General features: G+C 39.6%; 1 protein-coding gene across 2 annotated transcripts in view; it reads left to right on the forward strand.

Annotated features, from left to right (window-relative positions):
- Window positions 1-424: 424 nt before the first annotated feature.
- The window catches only part of ADGRA3 (adhesion G protein-coupled receptor A3), a 61,628-nt gene continuing 39,832 nt past the window's right edge, over window positions 425-22,220 (forward strand). The window contains exons 1-2 of one of the 2 annotated variants that reach the window (XM_075752402.1): window positions 425-940; window positions 18,533-18,604. In XM_075752402.1, coding sequence (XP_075608517.1) covers window positions 669-940; window positions 18,533-18,604 — 344 coding nt within the window. In that variant the 5' untranslated portion in view covers window positions 425-668. The remainder of the gene's footprint in view (window positions 941-18,532; window positions 18,605-22,220) is intronic. The other variant, XM_075752403.1, reaches the window with a different exon arrangement.

A 22,220-nucleotide genomic window follows, 5' to 3' on the forward strand; every position in this document is an offset into this window, starting at 1 on the left:
GCTCTACAGACCGCTGGGGCGCCCAAAGACACCGGCCGTCAGGGAACAGGCAACGGCCCGGGCAAAGAGCTCCCACTGGAGGCCGGGAGGGGGAAAGCCTCGACAGCTCACAGTGCCGCCGATGCGGGGAGCGGCGAGGCCGAGCGCAGGCCTAGCTGCCGACGGCCCCGGCAAGGTCGCGGCGGTGGAACAGGCCAGAGGCTCCCCACCAGGAGGGGGCTTTTCCCCCTCAGAAGCGCTCGCCCCCTCCGCCGGGGAGCAGCACTTCCCCGCCGCGGCCCCCTCACCCTACGGCGCGCAGGCGCGGTGGCGGCCGCCGCCACGGCAGCGCTTGCGCAGTGGGGCCGAAGCCCGGCGGGCGCGCTCGCTGCCGCGGGGCTCTAGCACCGGCGGAAGGCGGCGCTGCTGCCACTGCACGGAGCCCGCCCGGCCTCGACACAAAGACGAGGACGGCTGTGGCGGCCGTGGCTCCTGCCCGCCCGTAGCCCACCGCGCCCACGGCACCACATGGCGGCAGCGCTGCGGCCGCGCCTGGCGCCGGCCCCGCGGAGCTAGGCCAGGGCGAACCACGGCCCCCCCGCGCCCCGCTCGCTCCTCTCCCGCCCGGTCCGGCCGACCTCGTCCGTCGCCTGCGGGAGGAGCGGAGCGGGGCCCTGCGCAGCCCCGCCATGCTGCCCCAGGGCCGCCGCGCTCTCTGCCGCCCACCGCGCCGCCGCCGTCGTCGCCCGGCGGGGCTCCTGCCCGCGCTCCTACTCCTGACGGCGCTGGGGGGCGGCGGCGCCGCGCTGCCCCCGGGCTGTAAGTACGACGGTCGCCCCAAGACCGCCAGCAAAGCGGCGGCGGCGGCCGGCGGCCCGGTGGAGGTGAAGGTAGTTTGCAGCAACCTGGAGCTCGCTCAGGTCCTGCCTCCCGAGGCGCTGCCTAACCGGACGGTCACCCTGTGAGTACCGTCCCCAGGTGGGAGGTGGGTGGGCGGCGTTGGTGCGACGCGAACGGGGTCGGAGTGGGGGGAAGCAGGGAGAGCCGGCCGGAGGTAAAATGGGGTCAGCCGTGAGGGGAAGGAGGGAGCGCGGTTGACCCCCGCTGCTGCCGGGGAAAGCCCATGGGAACGTGGTTTTTTTTTTTTTTTTTTGCTGTGCTTTTCATGTTTTCGCTTAGCTTCCCGGGATGGTGATTTTAGGGGTGGGGGAAGCGTCCTGTTACCGGTGGGGCGGGAGGCGGCGCGGGGCGGAACCGCCCGCACAGCCCCCCGCGCCGCCTCCCACCCCGTGGAGCAGCATCCCCCCCACCACCCCCCACCCCCCCCCCCACCCCCTTGCTCCTTCTTCCCCTTTGGAGCTGCTTTCCACCAGATCGTTCAGCCCGGTCGGAATGCTTAAGTGTTCTTTATTAAAAGTAATTCCACAATTTTTATTTTTATTTTTTTAAACTTTCCTAAACTTTCTGTATCTCAGGAGAAACTCAGCTTCGGAGTACTGTGCTTTGAGGTAGTTTTTAGCAACCGAGTGCTAATAGAGAGTATGAGCTCAGTGTGCAGTAGGCTAGGTGGGCCTGAAGTTTTGCAGTAGCAAACAGCAACTTGTTCGCTGCAGCTGGTGATAAAACCAATTTTGTTTCTTCTTTGGAAAAAAAAAAAAGTCAATTTGCTTCCACGTAGCAGTAGGCGTGCTCTTTTTATGTGGAGGCAATCCTAGCTCATCCATTTGAATAACAAGTTTCAAACAGGATGTGCGACTTATCCCGAAGTAAGAAATACTGTGCTGTTTACTTAGACATGAACGTTCACATGTAAAGAAAGCATTTGCAAGTTGCTTTTCTTCCTGAGACATAAACTGGTTATTCCAGCAAAGAAGTTCATAGAATCATAGAATGTTTTGGGTTGGAAGGGACCTTTAAAGATCATCAAGCCCAATCCACTAGCCATGGGAAGGACATCAGCAGCACTGGATTTCATTGGTGGATGGCTCTAAAACTTGAACCCTGTCCCTTCTTTAGGAGTCCTTGCCTGTGCTCTTGTGGGAAGACTCAAGTGCAACCAAGTAGTATGCAAGAAAATCAATGAAAAGAAACTAATTATGGGGTCTAGCTTAAGATATTTATCTACTTATCTGGAAATCACAAGGTTGAAAGATCTACCAGTAATCAGCGTTTAATAAACACAGAATGTATATAGTTCTGTCATGAGAATGACAATCTGACTGCTGCTTTTGTGAACTTTGACAGCACTGGAGCACCAAGGAGGTGCTTCCTTCAGGAAGTCTTAGTGAGATGTGGACCCGGTCAGGGGCAGATGCATGGATCTGCACCTGTGAGAAAAGGGAAAGCCAAAAAAAGGGAGATGATTAAGGCTAAAGTAATTGTTTTCGCTTGGCAATCTGTAAGGGTTCAGACAATATTTCCAAATGACTTGTGGGAACTGACCGGAAATACTCATATGCGAAATTTCTGACATAGTACAGAAAGCAAAAAGTAGAAGGTGGTGACTGTTTGATTAACAAATTCAGTTTAGTTTTAGTTAATCAGCTGAAAAGCATTTGAGGCTAACAGTTAAAAATATAGTATTATCCATTAAAATTTTGATAAAAGATGTCAATATGGTTGATACACAGAAGTTAACCGTGGGGATCTTTTGGTTCAAAAAACTTGGAGTCACAGCTCTGCTGTGAAAGACAAGCAGATATCAAACACAGCAGCCTTGCTATGAATGGACCTTTTTTCATAATTGCAGTGCCAGAAGAATTTGGAAAAATGCTTTATCTTTCATCTTGATTTTTATACTCCTTCATTATCTAGAGTGTATCTAGAGCATATCTACATACACTAATTAGTTGCTTTCAGTTTTCACTGGCCTTTGAAGTTCATAAAAACTTCTGAAACATTTGTTGTTCCCTTTTAAACTTTTTAATAGACATAGCAAGAAACAATGTGATTTGTTATTGTTATTTGTAGTAAGTATTATAACTGTTGATACAGTTAATATGAACGCATACTTTGAAATTTTACTTAAATATAAGGCAAAGATTATGAAACTAATGTTCTTGCTTCTTCTAAGAGAGTGGACACAATAGCTGTCGTAGTTCAGGATCTTTCATGTCATTTGCCTTTTGAGGCATGACTTTCCATATCTCTGAGAGATACTCTTACTGAATCCTTGTTCACCTGGTTAGAAAGTTTTGGTGATTTATGGGGTGTGTTGCCAAGTGCCATTTCACTAACATGTTGATTAGTAGTAGCTGGGTTAATCATTAACTAATCTTTTGCCAAAAAATTACTTTTTTTTCCACGCTGGTATTTAGAATTGCCGCACTTGGTGGATAGTGGAAGGTTGTCTGATTAGAGTCAAACTGCCCTGAGTTATCTTGAATCTTGATTCTTGTGGGATTCTTCTATTAAGATAAGTACTAGTTCTATTATGGCTTTTTGTATTAGTGGATCACCGCAGAGATAAGTAGCTGAAAATAGATCAGTGTTGTGTAGATCAGCTGCATTTTAATTCAGTTAATTTTCTTTTATGTTGGCTCTTACTTCGCACAAACCAGCTTTAAATATGAGGATCCTTATAGTTTTATGTAACTTTTTGGTTTTTGAGTGAGCTAGGAATGACTCAAATGAAGTGATTATATTCATTTTGGAAATCCTGATTACATCCTTATCACTGATCAAACTCTTAAATGCACAGCAGCTGATCTACTGAAAGTTTTGCATTTACAATTTTTTTCCCCCCACCCAATGAAATACTTTTGAGGACAAAAGTCTCTAAAAACTGAGGAAATAAGAGAAATAGTGGAAATTAGAATGAATAGCATCTGAGGATGCCGGCCAGGTTCTTTCATTCTTGTGCACCACTGTAGTTAGCAGTTAACAATGATATTGATAAGTTGAGCAAGGTCACTTAATTTACAAAATGCTTTGGTGTTTATTTGCCACAATGTTTTATTGTCCTAGTAGTTTAGGTCAGTGTTAGAATCTTTAGTTACAATTCAGAAAAGATATTCTAGCTTGATTTCAATTGATAAGAGACAAAGTAAGTTTGCTTAATGATTGAGGAAGGAAAGCAAACACTGGAAGAAGAGTGTTAAAGTATAGAGAGATGTCTATGGGAGAATAATTAATGCTTAGGATTTCTTGCAGTACTGTAAATTGAGATTCCTTTAGAATCCAGGTAGAATTAGCTGATGCTTTACTGAGCAGTTAGGTCAAATTCCAAGGTGGATTCAAGTTTAGTTATTACTAAGGAAGGGACTTTTTCATAGTCATGTATAATAAAAACTGAAAGGCATGTAAAGGAACGGTGTATCTACATGAACACCATAGATGGCTTTGACCTTTGTAGTTTAACTGGCCAGATGAGATGCTTTTGGTGTGAAGATAACATAACTGCATAAATGTAACTCGGTGTTCTGTCTGACATGCGCTGTATTTCAGTACATACTGAAGCGGTTGCCATGGTTCACATTTAAGTAAGGAATGCACTATACTCTTGTAATAGAAGTCTGAGATAAGATATCCATTGCTGTTGTGTTTCTTTGATGCAAGCTCAAATGATGATGTCATAACTTGTTGAATATTAGCCATTATTTTGTTCTTTGGAAGAAAATGTGTGATCCCGCTGAATACAAGCATGTGAAGTTGTAATCCTTGTTGTTTGTTGAGAATTTTAGTTACCTGTTACACATGTTATTCTATAGGAATAGGAATCTAAATAAACAGAGGAAAAGCATATATATTCAGTAAGGAATTGTGTTTCTGAATCAGGAGCCGTACTGGTCTGCAAACATCTTGGCTTACTCACATATCCTGATAGGAACATATGAGTATCAGTGTTTGCACTTAGAAGTGTTAGAATTTACAAGCCAGAGCATTAGCCTGGATTTGTGTTCAGAACTGTTCAAAGATATGCTTAACTGAGTTGCTGTTGAGAAACATCTTAAAATGTCACAGTTTTTGTCCAGCTCCTAAATGTGATTATGTCTACATCCGTTAAGCAGCTGAAAGGCATACTTATTTGGCCTTCCTTATCTGTGCAGCCTTTCTATTTCTAACACAAATCCCTAAATTCCAAAAGTTTCAAAGCAAAAGGTCATTCATATTGTGTGATTACATTGTAATTACATGAGTTATGTGTAATTACATAATTTTTTCCTTCTTACAGAAAAATTACTCTTCAAGTTTTAAAAAGAAAGCAAATAGATACTATGTAGTGACTTATATTTATGATTTTTAATAGTCTTTTTTGAGATGTGATCTGATGCTTTGCTAAACTGTTTTCCTTTGTTTTACTTAGTTGGGTCTTTCTCTATTATGTGTTTGGGAAAAAGTGTCCTTTACCAAAACATTGACAAACAGGAGGTATAGGCATAATAAATGTCTTCTGTGCAAGTTTGCCTCTTCTTTTAAAGTACATTTCCATTATCAGCTTGAAGGTTCTCTTGACAGTTAATCCCTTTTTTTATTAAAATAGTCTATTTTAGACTGTTGTAGGTGCTGAATACTAATAACTTGGGCAGTGATAACATTTTTTGAAGACACAAAGGGCTAATAACTCCCGTCAAAACTTATCTTAAAATTTTTTTCAGTCAGTGGATACATGGACTATGCAAAATATATTTTACTCATGAAAACATGGCAATACAGACACAGTACTTCAGAACTGTTGTATCCATAATTTAGTATTTTGCAAGTACTTGTGCTTAGAGTCATAGAATCCTAGAATGGTTTGGGTTGGAAGGGACCTTAAAGCTCATCTACTTCCAACCCCTCTGCCATGGGCAGGGACACCCTCCACTAGACCAGGTTGCTCATAGACAGCTCCATCCAACCTGGCCTTGAACATTTCCGGGGAGGAGGCATCCACAACTTCTCTGGGCAACCTGTTCCAGTGCCTCACCACCCTCATTATTATGAAGAATTTCTTCCTAATATCTCATGTAAATCTACCCTCCTTCAGCTTAAGGCCATTACCCCCTGTCTTACCACTCCACACCCTTGTAAGCAGTCCTTCTCCAGCTTTCTTGTAGGCCCTCTTTAGATACTGGAAGGCTGCTATAACGTCTCCCCAGAGCCTTCTCTTCTCCAGGCTGCACAGCCCCAACTCTCTCAGCCTGTCTTCACAGGAGAGGTGCTCCAGCCCTCTGATCACCTTTGAGGCCCTCCTCTGGACTCACTCCAGCAGGTCCACGTTCTTCTTATGTTGGGGTCTCACAAGGGTGGAATAGAGGGGCAGAATCACCTCACTGGACCTGCTGGTCACGCTTCTTTTGATGCAGCCCAGGATACAGTTGGCTTTCTGAGCTGCAAGCGCACGTTGTCAGGTCACGTTGAGCTTGTCCACCAACACCCCCAAGTCCTTCTCCTCAGGGCTGCTCTCAATCCATTCTCTGCCAAGCCTGTAGTCGTGCTTTGGATTGCGCCAACCCATGTGCAGGACCTTGCACTTGGCCTTGTTGAACTTCATGAGGTTCGCACAGGCTGACCTCTCCAGCCTGTCAAGGTCCCTCTGGATGGCATCCCTTCCCTCTGGTGTGTCGACCACACCACACAGCTTGGTGTCGTCGGCAAACTTGCTGAGAGTGCACTCAGTCCCACTGTCCATGTTGCCGACAAAGATGTTAAACAGTACCGGTCCCAGTACCGATCCCCAAGGAACACCACTGATCTCCACCTGGACATTGAGCTGTTGACCACAACTCTTTGAGTGCAACCATCCAGCTGATTTCTTATCCAGCAAGTGGTCCATCCATCAAATCGCTCTCTCCAATTTAGAGAGACATGCAGGACAGTGTAAAATGCTTTGCACAAGTCCAGGCAGATGATGTCAGTTGCTCTTCCTTTATCCACCATTCTGTAACCCCATCGTAGAAGGCCACCAAATTTGTAAGTCATGATTTTATTTGTCAGACATGCGTTTTTACCAGTGGCGTCTGACTCCTACAAATCATTAGTGATGTTTCATTTTCTGTTAGGCTTGTATTCTAGTAGACCTACTCAGTATATATCTGTCAGATTTTGTGTATGTCTTTTACCTTGTTGAGAAGAGAGCAGTCCACATTCAAAAGCAGATTCATGTTTTGCTGTATGCCATGTTCCAATACTGATTTATTATTGCGGTGTTGTTATAGGATATTGAATACATATGGTATTCTTCTGTGAGTGTATGGTTTTGTGTATATTTGAGTATTGCATGAAAATTCTGATGTCACAATTTGAGCAGTGTTTTCTTCTAAATTGCAGTATTTTGTTCTAACTAAGTAACTAGTTAACTTCAGAAGACATCATATTATGTTGTTAATACATATCCACTGCAATACCCAGTCAAGTTTGAATAGCATTCTCTTGTTTCTTTTAGTGTTGCAGTAATGGCTTTAACGTACATGATGGGTTGTAATTGGTAATAGTCTTCATGCAATAATGATGGTATTGATGCATAGTGATTTTTTTTAAGATTATTCTTCTATATAAGCATTTTTTATTTGTTTTAGGTGCCTTTCACAATAACGTTATTGTACTTTTGATTAAATATGTGAAGCCATTAAAAATATAGCTTCTATACTATAGATATAAGTGTAGGCAGTTGTTGTAAGCCTGGAGCTTAGATTTGAATGAGAGCTATGTATTGATTACTGCTGAGTTAAAAATAAGGGAGGAGGACAGAGGTAAGCTCTGCAAAATTCTGGAGAGCGAACTAAAATTTTTGTATGTCCATATAAGCAATGCCCTTTATGTGTTCATTAGCTCTTCAGTGAGTATTAAATTTTCAATGCATTATGCTGTATCTACCCTCAGGAAAAGAGATTTTCATCTTCAGGACTAATACTCTTTTCTTTTGTTATTGCCTTTTATTGATCAATAGTACTCCTGGTTTTGTTTCAGTTTGGCAAAATATTAAATAAATAGAGCTAGAATTTGTGCTGCAGTGATAAATGAAGAATAAACAACTACATGTGACTCACTCCTTTTTGCTTGCAGTTTGTTCTCATTTCAAAGGTTATTTTTGTAATTAAAAACGACTATGGAGCTGCAAGATTAGATTTTTTCAGAATTTAATGTTTCCGTATGTACTTGGCATGGGCCAGATACGTTGCAGATTCATGAATTTGTCACACTGTCTTATTTAGTCTTTATCTTCACCATAATAGTCTCTGTAATTTTTGAATCTATACAGTTTAAATGCTTTCTTTGTACCAGTAGTTAATCCATGAAGATTAAAAACAGTTGAGAATTTCTTTTCATGAGTAATAATAAATTCTTTTAAATTTAAGAACTTCAGAGAAGATAACTAAAATATGTTTTTGTGAGTTTTGCTTTCTACACTGAAATAATGAATGGATTTTAAATACTAATTTGTAAAAACTTAAATAATATCTTTAATTGTGTCCTGGACCAATTGTTAACACAATAAATAGGTGAGAATTTTATTTTCACCTTTGGATTTCACTGGCTGTTTAGCAATGAAAACTGCAATGTCTTGCTGCCCTTAGTGCTGCAGTGGGACAGATCATATCCATTAATTACTGTTTATGTGCATTACTGCGTTGTGACTCCTCCTTCGGTAATGACACAGGGTGCGTCCAGTGGTGCAGTACAGTAGTGTCCTCTAGGTCTCCAAGCTACCTTGGAGTGAATGGGATGCCAGTGCACTGCAGTACAGAGCTACTCAATCCCAAAGTAGTGTAGTTCCTTTGGTGGTGTGTGTGATCCAAACTAGTAAGCCAGTTTTAGCAGGGTTGCGGAGTTGTCGCTTTTGTAGTAGGAACTTGACCTTTTTGGCAAGGCAGGCCAACTACGAGCTTCTTTGGAGGGGAAAAACCCCAAACAAACCAAACATAATAAACGCAGATTGATTAAAGATGTTTAAGAAATAGGCAGCTTAATTCCACAATTCTGTCTGCACTGGACAGTGTGTTCTAGGATTCATCCAGGCAAGTCTCCAGCATTACAGCTCTAGGTGGCTGTGGGCTGTGCTGTCTTTGTGTGCTTTGTCTAAGAGTACAATCTGTGTCCTCTGCTAGGTCAGTTCAATGTAGGGGAAAAAAAATCCTTTGAGGTAGAGGGAAGGACGTTACAGTCTGGATATGGAGTGAAGAAAAGCAAGGAGGTTGGATAAAAGGCAGAAACTAATACTGGGAGTTGGGGAGGAGTTGAGATGGGAGGGAGAGTTTCTTTGAATAGGTGTGTTGGTTATGGAGGTGGGAAATAAGGAGGACCTCAGAGGGCATGAAGGCAGAGCAGATAAAATGCTGAAGGGTGAGTATAGTACTGCATCCAGCTCTGGAGTCCTCAGCACAAGGAAGACATGGACCTGTTGGAGTGGGTCCAGAGAAGGGCCACAAAAATGATGAGAGGGCTGGAGCAACTCTCCGGTGAGGAAAGGCTGAAGAGAGTTGGGGTTGTTCAGCCTGGAGAAGAGAAGGCTCCGGGGAGACCTCATTGTGGCCTTTCAGTACTTAAAGGTGGCTTATAAGAAAGATGGGGACAAACTTTTTAGTGGGGCCTGTAGCAATAGGGCAAGGGATAATGGTTTTAAACAAAAAGAGGGTGGATTCGGACTAGATACAAGGAAGAAATTTTTTATGATCAGGGTGGTGAAACACTGGAACAGGTTGCCCAGAGAGGTGGTAGATGCCCCATCCCTGGAAACATTCAAGGTCAGGCTGGACGGGGCTCTGAGCAACCTGGTGTAGTTGAAGATGTCCCTGCTCATTGTAGGAGGGGTTGGACTAGATGACCTTTAAAGGTCCCTTCCAAACCAGACTTTCTATGATTCTATGAACTGGCTTACCAAGAGATGGGCAAGAATTCTTGGAAAGTCAGCAGCTACCCACAAAATCTATAAAGGCAGGATTAGTGACTGGATGCCAGTAGAAGATAGATCATAGAAGGCAATGGTAGTGGTATAACATGGTCTGGGAAAAATCTTCTGGTATCGTCCTCATGATGTGCTATTTCCATGTGAGGAGATGAACATAAAGGCTTTTTTTTTCTGTCAGATACAAGAACTTGTTATTAGTTAACCAGTGTTATAGAATAGATTCTACCTTGAAACTTAGTATCAAGCAGAGTTTGCAAGTTATGCTCAGATTTCTGAAAGAATCCTCTAAGACATCCCAAACAACTGATTCTAATACCTCAAACTATTGTTTTAGGATAACAGCCTCTGGTTTTAACAGGAATTTAAACCAGTTCTCAAAATTGTGTGTTGATGGGCTCGTTAAAGTTTCTGTGGGTTGCATTGACCTGACCTCACAGCTGTGTGCTGGAGAAGAGTAGTCCCCTTCCACCCTCTCATCCTGCGTCAGACACAGGTATGATCAGGAGCAAGGCCAGGGGAAAGGACATCTCAGTCTCTGACCGCATAAAGTTTCATCAATATCCAGCTGCCTGTAAAACTGTAGCCTGAACAGGAGCTGGCGTGTTTGTACCTTCAACTCCCAGTCTCTCATTGTGCACGTGGTTTGTTTTTTCTTTTTTTCCCCCCTCCCTTAGCTGTCTGACCCCATGCCTAATCAGTTGAGGGAGCTAAACTACCTAAAACCTGTTGACTTCTGTAGGACTAGGATATAAATTTTTGTGAAAATGTGTCTTTGTGTGCCAACAGTTGACAGGAAGTGCTTGCTAACAGGTCTAGACAAAGCACTTTCTCGAGAGCGCGTATATCTGATAGGAAATGTAAATACATGTGAGACTGGGCGTGACAGCATATGCTGTAATTAATACTACCGTGATATGACACATAGAATGTATTGTCTGTAACAGCTTGAGTTAGGATGGGCTGGCTAGGCATCTGTGTGTGTGTGCAGTATTTCCTGTGGAGTGAGTTACTCTTTTCCGTGTATGCATGGAGGTTGGAGGTAGAGTTAAATTGCACTAAACTGCAAGTCAGGGAGGACCCTAAAAAGTGTACATCTGCTGGATAAGAAGCGGGGAAACTGAGGAGGGAGCAGAAGGGAGGGGAGTAAGACAGAAGGGTTACTACAGAAAAAGTTGATGATCATCTCTCAAATGAATAGATATGTTAGAGATAAGGGGGGGGGGGGGGAGAACTTGGAGGAAACTTCCCAGAATGTTATGGTTACAAAGGGTAGGTTACAAGTGCTTTTGGTTAGCTTCAGAAACAGCAACTCGGAGTTAGTATTGGAAGAAATTGGATGATGTTGTGTCCTCTTAATTTTCTGTTAGGAAGGCTTTCCAACGTGCGTAAGTACTATAAAGAGAGGATTGGTTGGTCAGGTTATAATTTCACAAGAATTTCTTTTGATAGTAGTATCATTTTCAGCAACATTGCTACTCATTCTTGCATCTGTTTTGCCCCTCAGTTCTGTCCTTTTTCCTAAGATGTTTTTTTATGTAGTACTTTTACATAGAATATTCACTGAGTGACTCCAGTGATTGGGACTGTATTTGACCAGAAATAAAGAAGTCTGTCCTTGAAGAATGGTTTGTCCTTAAAGAAAAGCAATAAATAAAGCATGTGCCACAAGAAGAAAATATTCTGAATAGCAGTACACACAGCGAGCGTCGTTGCTTGAATGATGCAGGGATTGTGTAGAGAAAAAAGTCCCATCATTACATCATGTAAAGTTAGCACATTCCCAGGTAAAAATGAAGTGATATAAGTAGATGCAGTCTTAATTCTGTAATTTCATTACTTCTGAGTGTTTTAGTTTACAATCTTAATATTGTTTAACATGCACGATAATGAAAAAGCACAGGAAATCTTTTATCTGTTGCAGGCTTCTATTTTGCAAATGTTTCATTGCTAAGCTTCCTCAATTGTAATGTTTTTGTTAAATTGGAAAATGCTTTTGTTAGGGGCTTTGGAAAGATTTGTAATTCTTTCTTTGTATATAGCTTGTGGAGTGTTTTCATTTCAGGGTTACTTTTAAGCAAGTACTGTTCATGTTCTGCTTCATCCATTACTTCTGTTTCTTTCCCTTTGACACCAGTAACTCACTAGAAGGCAAAATACTAACTGTTGAAAAATACTGGTTTTATATCCTTGTTAAATCACAGCTTCTACAAGATAAACTTCCAAAAATGTGATTTTTTTTTTTTTTTTTTTTGCATGTTCATGGCTTTCAGCAGAAAGCATTTTTCTTGGTTGTACAGATGGTTATTTTAGTTCCATTTTTGCTGGTGGCCACTTGCCTGGTCCTTAGAGTATACAGTAATCATCATGAAATGATCTGATTTATTTTCTATTTCCTGGCTTTCTATTTGAGTCTCTTAAAATGTGTTCTGGAAGCTACTTCAGCATTCAGCCAAAAGTTATACTATGTCTCAGTTTTCATAGAGCCTTCTTGGAGGCCATTTTGAATATTTTGTAATAGTGTTAATGGATGTATGTGTATTTTAATAGTATGCCATGAAAGGAATCATTTGTGAAGTTTGGAGATGCATTCTAAATTCCTATCTAGTTGACTGCTTAGTGATAGTTGTTTTATACTTCATAAGCAAAAATTTTTTCAGAGAACAAAACTTTTTTAGAATAGAATGGTTTGAGTTGGAAGGGACCTTAAAGATCATCTAGATCCAACCCCTCTGCCATGGGCAGGGACACCCTCCACTAGACCAGGTTGTTCCAAGCGCCATCTGATCTGGCCTTGAACACTACCCTCACAGTGAAGAATTTCTTCCTGATATCTCATGTAAATCTACCCTCCTTCAGCTTAAGGCCATTACCCCCTGTCTTATCACTCCACGCCCTTGTAAGCAGCTTTCCTGTAGGCCCCCTTTAGGTACTGGAAGGCTGCTATAAGGTCTCCCCGGAGCCTTCTCTTCTCCAGGCTGAACAACCCCAACTCTCTCAGCCTGTCTTCACAGGAGAGGTGCTCCAGCCCTCTGATCATCTTTGAGGCCCTCCTCTGGACTCGCTCCAGCAGGTCTATGTCCTTATGTTGGGGACCCCAGAGCTGGATGCAGTACTCCAGGTGGGGTCTCACAAGAGCGGAATACAGGGGGAGAATCACCTCACTGGACCTGCTGATTACGCTTCTTTTGATGCAGTCCAGGACACAGTTGGCTTTCTGGGCTGGAAGTGCACATTGTCAGGTCATGATGAGCTTGTTGTCCACCAACACCCCCAAGTCCTTCTCCTCAGGGCTGCTCTCAATCCATTTGCCGCTCAGCGTGTCATGCTTGGGATTGCCCTGACCCATGTGCAGGACCTTGACCTTGCACTTGGCCTTATTGATCGTGATGTGGTTTGCACAGACCCACCTCTCACTCTTCACTTAGTGCTTATCATCTTTTTCTAATGTTAAAAACAAATCAAGCCGTGATATTTTTTTCTTTTCCTGCTGTATCAAGAAGAAAAGGATGATAGCATCACCTTTAATATCTGTTGCTAAAACTCGTTGAGGTACAAGAGAAAGACTTCGGGTTTGACTGCGTAGTATGTTTTGCATGATAGCAACTGGGCATCTATTGCTAAAGGTCTTGCCAATAGGTCAGAGCCAGTGTTTAGTTTCTTTGCAGAGTTTTGCCAAATTCTTCTGCCACTTTATGAAGCAAAATGGAAACAGGGCTTTCAGATCCAAACTATATTCAAGAAAGGAACATTTCAGCAATGTTCTTGGAATGGGTGAAAAGCTGGCATGGTTAGGGGTTTTTTAGGGGGGCGGGATTTTTTTTTTTCTTGAGGCATGTTGTTGCAGATCACCCCTTTTTCTCTACAACCATTTTGCTCAGTCAAAGGAGAAGGAAATGTGTTGCTTTAAGGTGACTGTAGACGTTGTCCGTAATGCTTTCTAGAACCTAGTTTTCTGCTACTTTTTCTTGCAAGTTTTTTTGTGTTAATTCTTTTGTCTGTGAGTGTGTGTGCAGTAGTTCCACATTTTATTTTCAGTTACGTAAGAGCTGGACAAACAAAACGCATTTGTTCTAAGCAGGTATTGTTGATTTACAAAAAATTAAATAAAATCTGGTCTGGAGCTTATAAGACATACGGAGCAACAGTGACATTGGGCTATGGAAGGCCCTTCATGAAATCTTCAGGTACATCACTTACGTCGCAGAGTCACTTGTTAAACGGGAGTGGAACAAGGTGGGGATGAGTGGAGATCTGTAGCTCCCTACCATTTTCCTTTTAAACTTCTTAATGATGGAAAAATTCATGTATTTTCAGAATTACTTGCCTCTTAGGAAGAAATACGGTGTTACACTAGTAACTTAGACACAGAAAATTATTTGTCATCAATAATAATTCTAGTGGTACATAATCCATCATTTCACTGTACATTAATGCACAGAAATTGTGAAAATGACTATAAAATGTATACTTTGAGGTGAACGCTTTATTGCGTTTTGTCTTCTTATGCCCCATCCCTTAACACTTCAGATAATGTATAGACTAAATATATTAATAGCAAGTTTTAAACTGCATTTTTTAAAAGATTACACTTACAACATTTTTGAGTGTGATGAAATGTCTTAGGTTATATGGAGTGTTGTAAAATCTATCATTTATTGTACTAAATCTTTATGGTTGAGCAACTAACAGCCTCTGCACAGAAAATACTAAATCAGACTGACTGTAATTTGTATATCACACTCCAGAGAGAAATTTACCTAGTGCACAGATATTCAAAGGTTTCTTCTTTAGGCCTATTATTTTATAGGCAATGTCAGAAAACTAATTTTTTTTTTTAATTTTTTTTTTTTTTTTTTTTTTTTTTTTACAGAACTGTAATTTTTATTTAGTTTAAATCCAGTTTGGTCAGCTATAGCCACTTTTGAAGTGGTTTCTGCTCCATTTTTTAATAGCTCCTTTTTCTGGAAGAAGTACAGGTAAAATCAATAAATCTTAAGATGAAGTCAATTATAACTAAAATACAAATTATTTCTGTGCTACCAAGGATTGTAGTTTGCTTGCTTGCTTGTGTTGACTCGGATGTTTTCGGAACCTCATGTTTTTTCTTCTTATTTTATCCATAAGTCTGAAATTGGTCTGTGTTTTTTCTTACTGCTGCTGTTATGCCTTGTGTTCAGTTTGCATTAACTATTAATGAGGTTTTTTATAAGCTCCGTCTATTATTATTTTTCTTCCCGCATATGTTTCTGAAACCAGGAAGGATATTGAAATAAAAGTGTACTTTGAATAGATTTGGTTTGCAGAATGAATCCTGTACCTACCATTTCTACAAATAGTACTTACTATTTAGGTTGAAACCTTTTTCTCTTTGAGAAGAAGTGAAAGTAGTTTCAGAGACGTTGGGATGAGTGATCTTAATGCTTCAGTTAAATTTTACTAGTTTTGTCAGCATTCCAAGTTGTTTCTTATCAATATTTGGTAAATATGCTATTTACCAAGCTTGTAGTCTTGCAAATATATATCTGGTTTTCTGTTACATGTTGTGTGTTCCTTGATGCAAAGATTCCTTGAAACACCTGTAAATTTCTGAAGAGTACCTGGGCTTCCTTGATTTGTGCATCTGTTTTCAGAAGATACTCTCTGTGTTTCATGTGTCCTGTCATCTAGGTTATCATAGCTGCAGCCAAGGGACAATTTTCCTTCTTTTCTTCCTTTAAGACAGCTTAATGTATTTGACTCTAGAACTGTATTTTCACAAGAGCAAATTTTCTTCTTAGCTGAAACTCTAGTGGATGTTACAGGCGTCATAGGCACATACAGCAGCAAATTCTCAGTATACTTGAAAATATTTTTTTCTCATCCTTTCCACCATTGCTGTGATCAGTCTTCACCCAGGATTAGCTGACTGTGTAGTGTACTATGTTGATCATACTTTTGTGGTTGACGTATCAGTTAATCTCTTGGGTAAATGTAGTTTAATGTTCGTTGCTCATGGAGCAGTGGGCACCAGGGGTGACTTGAGCTGCAGAAATACATGGTTTGACTGTAAGGGGAGGAGAAGGAATGGGATCTCCTCCTCTTAGCATCAGAACTGTTACCTTGGTTGAGTGATTTAATCTTAACTTCAAGAATTTTCAAATCTTCTGTCAGACTGGAAATGGAAAGATTGTCAAATAATTTGTTCAGCTGTCTTGGTTCGCTGTGTGTGGGAATGACTCAAAGCCAGAGCTTTGAGACAAAAAAATGCCTGCCCTGTGTTTGTGTGAACCACAGAGGCTTGAGGCAATCTTTGAGAAACCTGGAGAAGAAAACTACTTAGCGTAATATATGTTTGTGTCAAAATGATGCTGTTTTCATAGATTGGTATTTTTGTACTTTAGATTTATCTTATTCATGATGTGTTTTGAAGTACTAATCCTTGTCATTAGATAATAAATTGTATGCATCAGAGGAGAGAGGGTTTTGTGTATGTGTGTTTGGCTTATGGCTATTGTGAAGGATATCTGAAAGATGTAGGAGACTGGAAAGAAACCTCCTAGAGGCAGTTGTTAAGTGTAGAAGTAGTTATCCAGCCTGAAGTTGTAATTGGTGTAAATGAAGAAGTGCATGGGCATGTTGGATCTGCAGGATGCATTTGATAGAGGACCAGTCTGAAATTGAAGTGACTGTAGCAGAAGTTATGGAACAAACTAACAGAGTAAATAAATTTCCAGGACAAGATAGTGTGCTCTGGAGAGTTTTTAGAAGAACTCAGAGATGAAAAAGTCAAATGATGAATGTCTGAAGTCATGCTAGAGAATGAACTTGATTTTTGAGGACTGGAGTGGTGGCAAATGCTGATTTTTTTTTTTTTTTTTTTTTTTTTTAATAAGTGCATCAGGAGTTCAGGGGAACTACAGAATTCCAAGTCTGTTGTTTGTGTTGATCAAATCAGTAAAATTTATAATATATATTTTGTACACCTGGATAAAGAGAAAGAGATGTACTCTGGAAAATTCACATCTCCTGTAATGGGAAGGTCTTCCCCCCAAACATTTGACGTTCTTCAGAATCAGCAAAATATTTACAAGGATGATCCAGTTGATAGAAAGCCTTTTCCAAAAGGCATCTCTCAGTCCCTCGCCAAAGGCGTTTGATGAAAATAGTATGTCAGCCTAAAATGCAAAATCATTGTACGAACTGCTAACTTGCTGAAGGATAAGAAGTGGATGTGGAAGTAAATGGTTAGCCTTCTCAGTGGAGTGGAGTCTTAGACACCTATATTGCACAACATATTTCTTCATGACCTGTAAAAAACTGTGAGTAGGGGGTTGTCAGAGTTTGGTGAGTTGCTTGATGTAATAAGGATGAGGGTAAAGTGAAGAATTTTGGAAGAAGTGTATGCAACTAATAATTGGGCAATAAAATAGCAGAAGCAGCAAATTGTAGAAAAATGAAAATTGTACTGGTGACAACAACAATTCTATCTTCATATATAAGATGATGGGCACTGAGCTGACCAGAAATCTTCAATTCTTAGTATAAGTGGTAAAGGCAGATCATATGTTAGGAATTATTAGGAAAACAGTAGGAAGCAAAACAGAACATCATTATCCTATTATGTAGTTTGTGACTTGTCTATGTTGAATACTATTTCAGTTCTGGTGGTCTTATCTTGGAATTTTTTTGAGTCTAATAAAGCTGGAAAGAGCTCAGAAATGATTAAGGTGTCACAAAATGACTTTAATGTGAAGAGTAAGTAAAATACGAATCTTCCCTCTGGCAGGAGACCATCTAGGTTTCTACATAATTACACGTGGTAAAGAAAGGGTAGGTAGGGATTGATTACTGCTTGTTTCAGTATAAGAAGTAGGGAGCATCAAATGAAGCTAGCTGGAGCTGTGTTCAAAAAGAATGAGATGAGGCATTCTTTATGGAACGAAGCTTTGTACTGTGAAACCTTTTGTGAGAAGCATTGTGGATGCCAAAGTTTTATGTGGTTCAAAAGGAAAATAGGCTTTTTTTGTGACAGAGAAATATCTAGCTGTATAGAAAGCAGGTCCTTCTAAGTAAGGAAGCATACACCTGTACAAGGGATTTCCTAACTTGAGGATAACTTGCATCTGCAGGCGGCTGTGATTGGAGAATAGGCTACTTGGCTAGATGGGCCTGATCCAGGTATTCATGTGGAAGAGGGAATTTGCTGTTGCGTGTTCCTTTTAATATCATTTAAGAGAAGAAAGGATAGATAGAAGTAAAGGAGTGCTTGCTCAGCTTATTTGCAGATGTATTAAAAAGATTGCATTGAGGAGGATGTATGTGTGAAGGATAGCTGGGAAATGTGGTACGACACAGGAGGGTGGCAGCAGAAGAAATGGGTAACAGGTGATGTGCTGTGTGGTTTTGAAAACCAAAATGGGTATGGAAGAATAGAATGTTGACTAATACTTTTTCTATTATGCCAGTTCTGGTGTGTTGTTATGATATTCCTATATGGGTGTACTTTCTTTCATAGGTTAATTATGTAAGCTTGCATGATACTTAGGGAACATAACACAGAAAATCCTCTTTTTCTCCTTCATAATATTTAAGCAGTGCTATTACACACCTTGGAGAATGAGCTAGGCATTGTAGTTTGTTACAAAGGCAGTTAAACAAAAAGATTTACACTAGAATTGTAAGCTGCAGCAAATAATTTTGTTAGCAAACTTATAATATATTGTTCTTGTCTGTTTTTGTTTACAGGATTCTGAGTAACAATAAAATAACAGAGTTGAAGAATGGTTCCTTCTCTGGATTACACCTTCTTGAAAGATTGTAAGCACTTCTTAAAAAGCTGTTTTCACTTTAAAAAATAAGTGATATACTGTTTATGTTTCATTAATAATTCTGAGAACGAAATGTCTTAAGAGCTGTGTTCTTACTTTATTTTGGGTTTTTTTGTGATTGACCAATTAATGTAGTTAAGCGTTCTCTCCATGAATATGAATGTCTTGTAGCAGCATAAAGGGATAATCTCACCTGCGGGTGAGATTAGGGCAGTTTCAGTGGGAAGTTCACTGGAATGCTATGACAACTAGATTTGCTTTGTTGTTCTTGGTCTCATAATATGAACACTTACGCTGTAAAGAAAATTATTTCTTTTCTTACAAAGTGTCAAACCCTTTATCAAACAATTCTGAAGTATATTGGTAGGGGAAGCGGATCTATTAGAGCCTCTGAAAGAGGCTAGATTCATTCTAAGTTTGTTGTTGACATTTATTTTAACAGTTTTGTTGCTTACTTTACAACTTTGGTATATACTGAATGTATGGGGGGGGGGGGAAATGGGCGTGAGTCTGATGGGAGTAACTTCTTGGACACCTTTTTGCTTCCTGTTTTCACTTTCCCTTTCAGACGATATATCACCTATGGGATAAGAAGCAGCATTGTATCTTCTGTTACAGTCAGCTTTTTTCCCAGCTGGTAGAAGGTCAGGATTGGCAGGTTGATCTACCTGGGAGCAAGCAGAAACTTTAGAGATAAGGATTTTTCTAGGCCATTTGACTGGGAAAGCAGCCAGTTTCATAATCATCTTGCAACATCTAGGAAGAATTCCAAATGACTTTTGGCTTCAGGGGATTAAAAATATTTTATTCTTCCTCTAAAACTTGAAGGCTGCAGTCCTGGTCACCTGGCCTAAATAAATTCAAACATTACCACTGTTCTATCTCCCACATGCCAGAAGAAAGATTTGTCTTCTGCACTGGGAGATGAGCTTTATTGTAGAAATAAGCCATTGCGCCAAAGAAGCAAGGTTATCAGCAGTGATGGCATTCTAGATCTTTACACGTTTTGGCATTCTTGCTTAGGTAATAAAGGCATCTGCTGACAGTTGTTATTTGTTGTAACTCATTACAATTTTCAGACAGGAAATACTTGAAACTCTAATTAGTTTGAGATGATGATTTACATTTACTCTATGAATCCAAATCTTAATTTTCTTTAAAATCTTAAGAACCCAGCTTTCTTCCATTTAACTCCTGTCATTTGTATGGATTTTTTTCGGTTATTTTAATATCTTCTTTCATGAAAAGGAAAAGCAAGCAGTAAGTAAGGTATCATGCTTTGAGCATTTAAAATGATCTGGGATAGCAATATTTTAGATGGTATGGCAGTCTCATCTGAATGAAATAGCACAATTTATGTGCGCTGGTGTAGGAGTTAATACATTAACAAATTATTATTAATTGCTAAGTGTCCTCATCATAAAGGAAGGGATAGCTAGTATGATACACTAGTCATTAATGACCATCTCTCTTTTTTTGTGTGTAAGACATTTTAAAAAAACTGTATTTAACAACAATAAAAATAAACTTTTCTGCTTAAATGTTGTTTGACCTTGGACAGAAGCTACTCTTGTAATTAAAATAAATTTACAAACTTAAATGAATAGTCAACAGTAAAAGGAAAAAAAAAATTGAAAGCCACAGTAACAATTTTAAACATTAACATTATGTTCAGCAGTTCCAAATTGTATTCCTTAATATTCACTGTGATAACGTCCATTCCTTTAAAATTGCACTTTTTTGACAGTTTCTTGCTTATTTTTATTTTTTCTTACTGCTCATACTCCCCCTTGTTTTCTTATGAGTGTTTTTTCTTTCTTTGTAGGTACACTCTTTTCCCCACTTTAAATTTAAGAGATGAAATGGAGATAAAGAAATAAATTCAGTCAGCGTTTAAATAGTTAATTTGGACAGTAGCATTGTCACTTAACACTACTGCTTACCAGGGGAGAGAGTCTGCATGTGTTTAATGCTTGTTTATTCATTTCTTGTGTTGTTACACTTCATAGCAGACATTTTTGCCATTTCTGCTTAATGGTTTTTGGATAGAGTTTAGATGTATAGATATATTTAAGCAAAGCTTTTAAAATAAATAAAAAAATTAAACTAATATGTCAGGAGTATGTACCTGCATAATAGTTGTTTTTAATTGAATTTTAATCAATATTTTGAATCCTGAAATAGATTCACAACTTCGTAATTCATCTGCTAACACACTGAACTTGTTTTCTCCTGTTTAGTTCTTGGACATCTTGATGAAATTTTACATATTTTTGAATGGTTTCTGTTTGGGTTTTTTTAATTTCTTCAGAAAAACTTGGACATATAGTATCTGCAACTGGCAAATTGTTGCCCTTTAGGTTATCCTTTTGCTCAAACATGTTATCTCTTGACTGCGTTTCCATCTGACAACTCTTCACTGTTACTATTGAAAGGGAGAGATTGTTTTATTCATTGCTTGTATGCCCTAAAACTCTTAGAAAATACATTAAAAATACTGGCCCCAAGTAGGAATTTCAAATCTGTTTGTTAATAATTTTGTGCATGTATGTTAATTTATGAAAATACCAAACTTAGTATTGTATTATTTTGTAAAAAGGGTGATAAGAGTACCAAAATAAGAGTTTTATTTTACTGGAGGATGTGTTAATTATAGTATAAAATGACTATGCTATGTCTAGATCTACTCTTGTAGGAAAAGATTCATGCAAATAATAGCTGAATAATAGTAAGCAGGTCAAAGATTTTTACTGCCATAAGTGGTAATTAATTAAAGTATCTGTACAAAAAGATGTTAAATATTTTAATCTCTACTGACTTTGTTAATGCTATGTTTTGCTATGAATTTCCTGCAGTTTAAATATTGAAGTAACTTCTTGCACAACTAATTTGTGACAGATAATTTTTCACCTAGTAGATACTTGATTTTATATAGGATTATTCAAAGTCTAGCAACTTCGAAGAAACTGGTGTCTTCCATCTGGAAGCTAGCTAATGCTCTCTGTTGATTTTTGTGAGGATAAGGAAGATTATTTTATATATTTATAAAGTAGTGTTTTTCATTGTACATGAGGGAGAGAGGAGGAAGACAGGCATGGAATTCAGTAAGATATTTAGATAGCAAAAGAAGGGTTTGACAGTTATTGAGCTGTAAATAATGATAAGGGTTTACCAATGTCATCTTAGGATATACCTTTGAAAAGGGAAAATATGCAATGTGTAGGGAGTGTTATTTGTAGACAGTCTCATTTTTTTCTCCTGTTTTTACAGCACCAATCTACAGATATATGGATACCTTAAATAAGAATAGGAGTGTCTAATATTTTTTGAGGCAGTAACAATTTTTTATTTTAATTCTTGTTGTGATAGTGCAGCAGAGTATGTGAAAAGATGGACCTGAGTACTAGTAGTAGACCAGAACTTTTTTTGTTAAAATCTTTAGAAGTGATTGGAAAGTGTCAGTATTTCTTGTCTGTATATTACTGAGCAGAGAAATGGTTTTATGAATATTCAGGAACTTGTTTTCTGCTCTAACTGTAGTTCTGGTTTTGGTTCTGGAAGCTCCATCTCTTGGTTAGCTGTGGCTCTTTCAGGAGGAGACAGAG

This window comes from Balearica regulorum, chromosome 4 (assembly GCF_011004875.1).
Source record: "Balearica regulorum gibbericeps isolate bBalReg1 chromosome 4, bBalReg1.pri, whole genome shotgun sequence".
Taxonomy (NCBI): Eukaryota; Metazoa; Chordata; class Aves; order Gruiformes; family Gruidae; genus Balearica; species Balearica regulorum.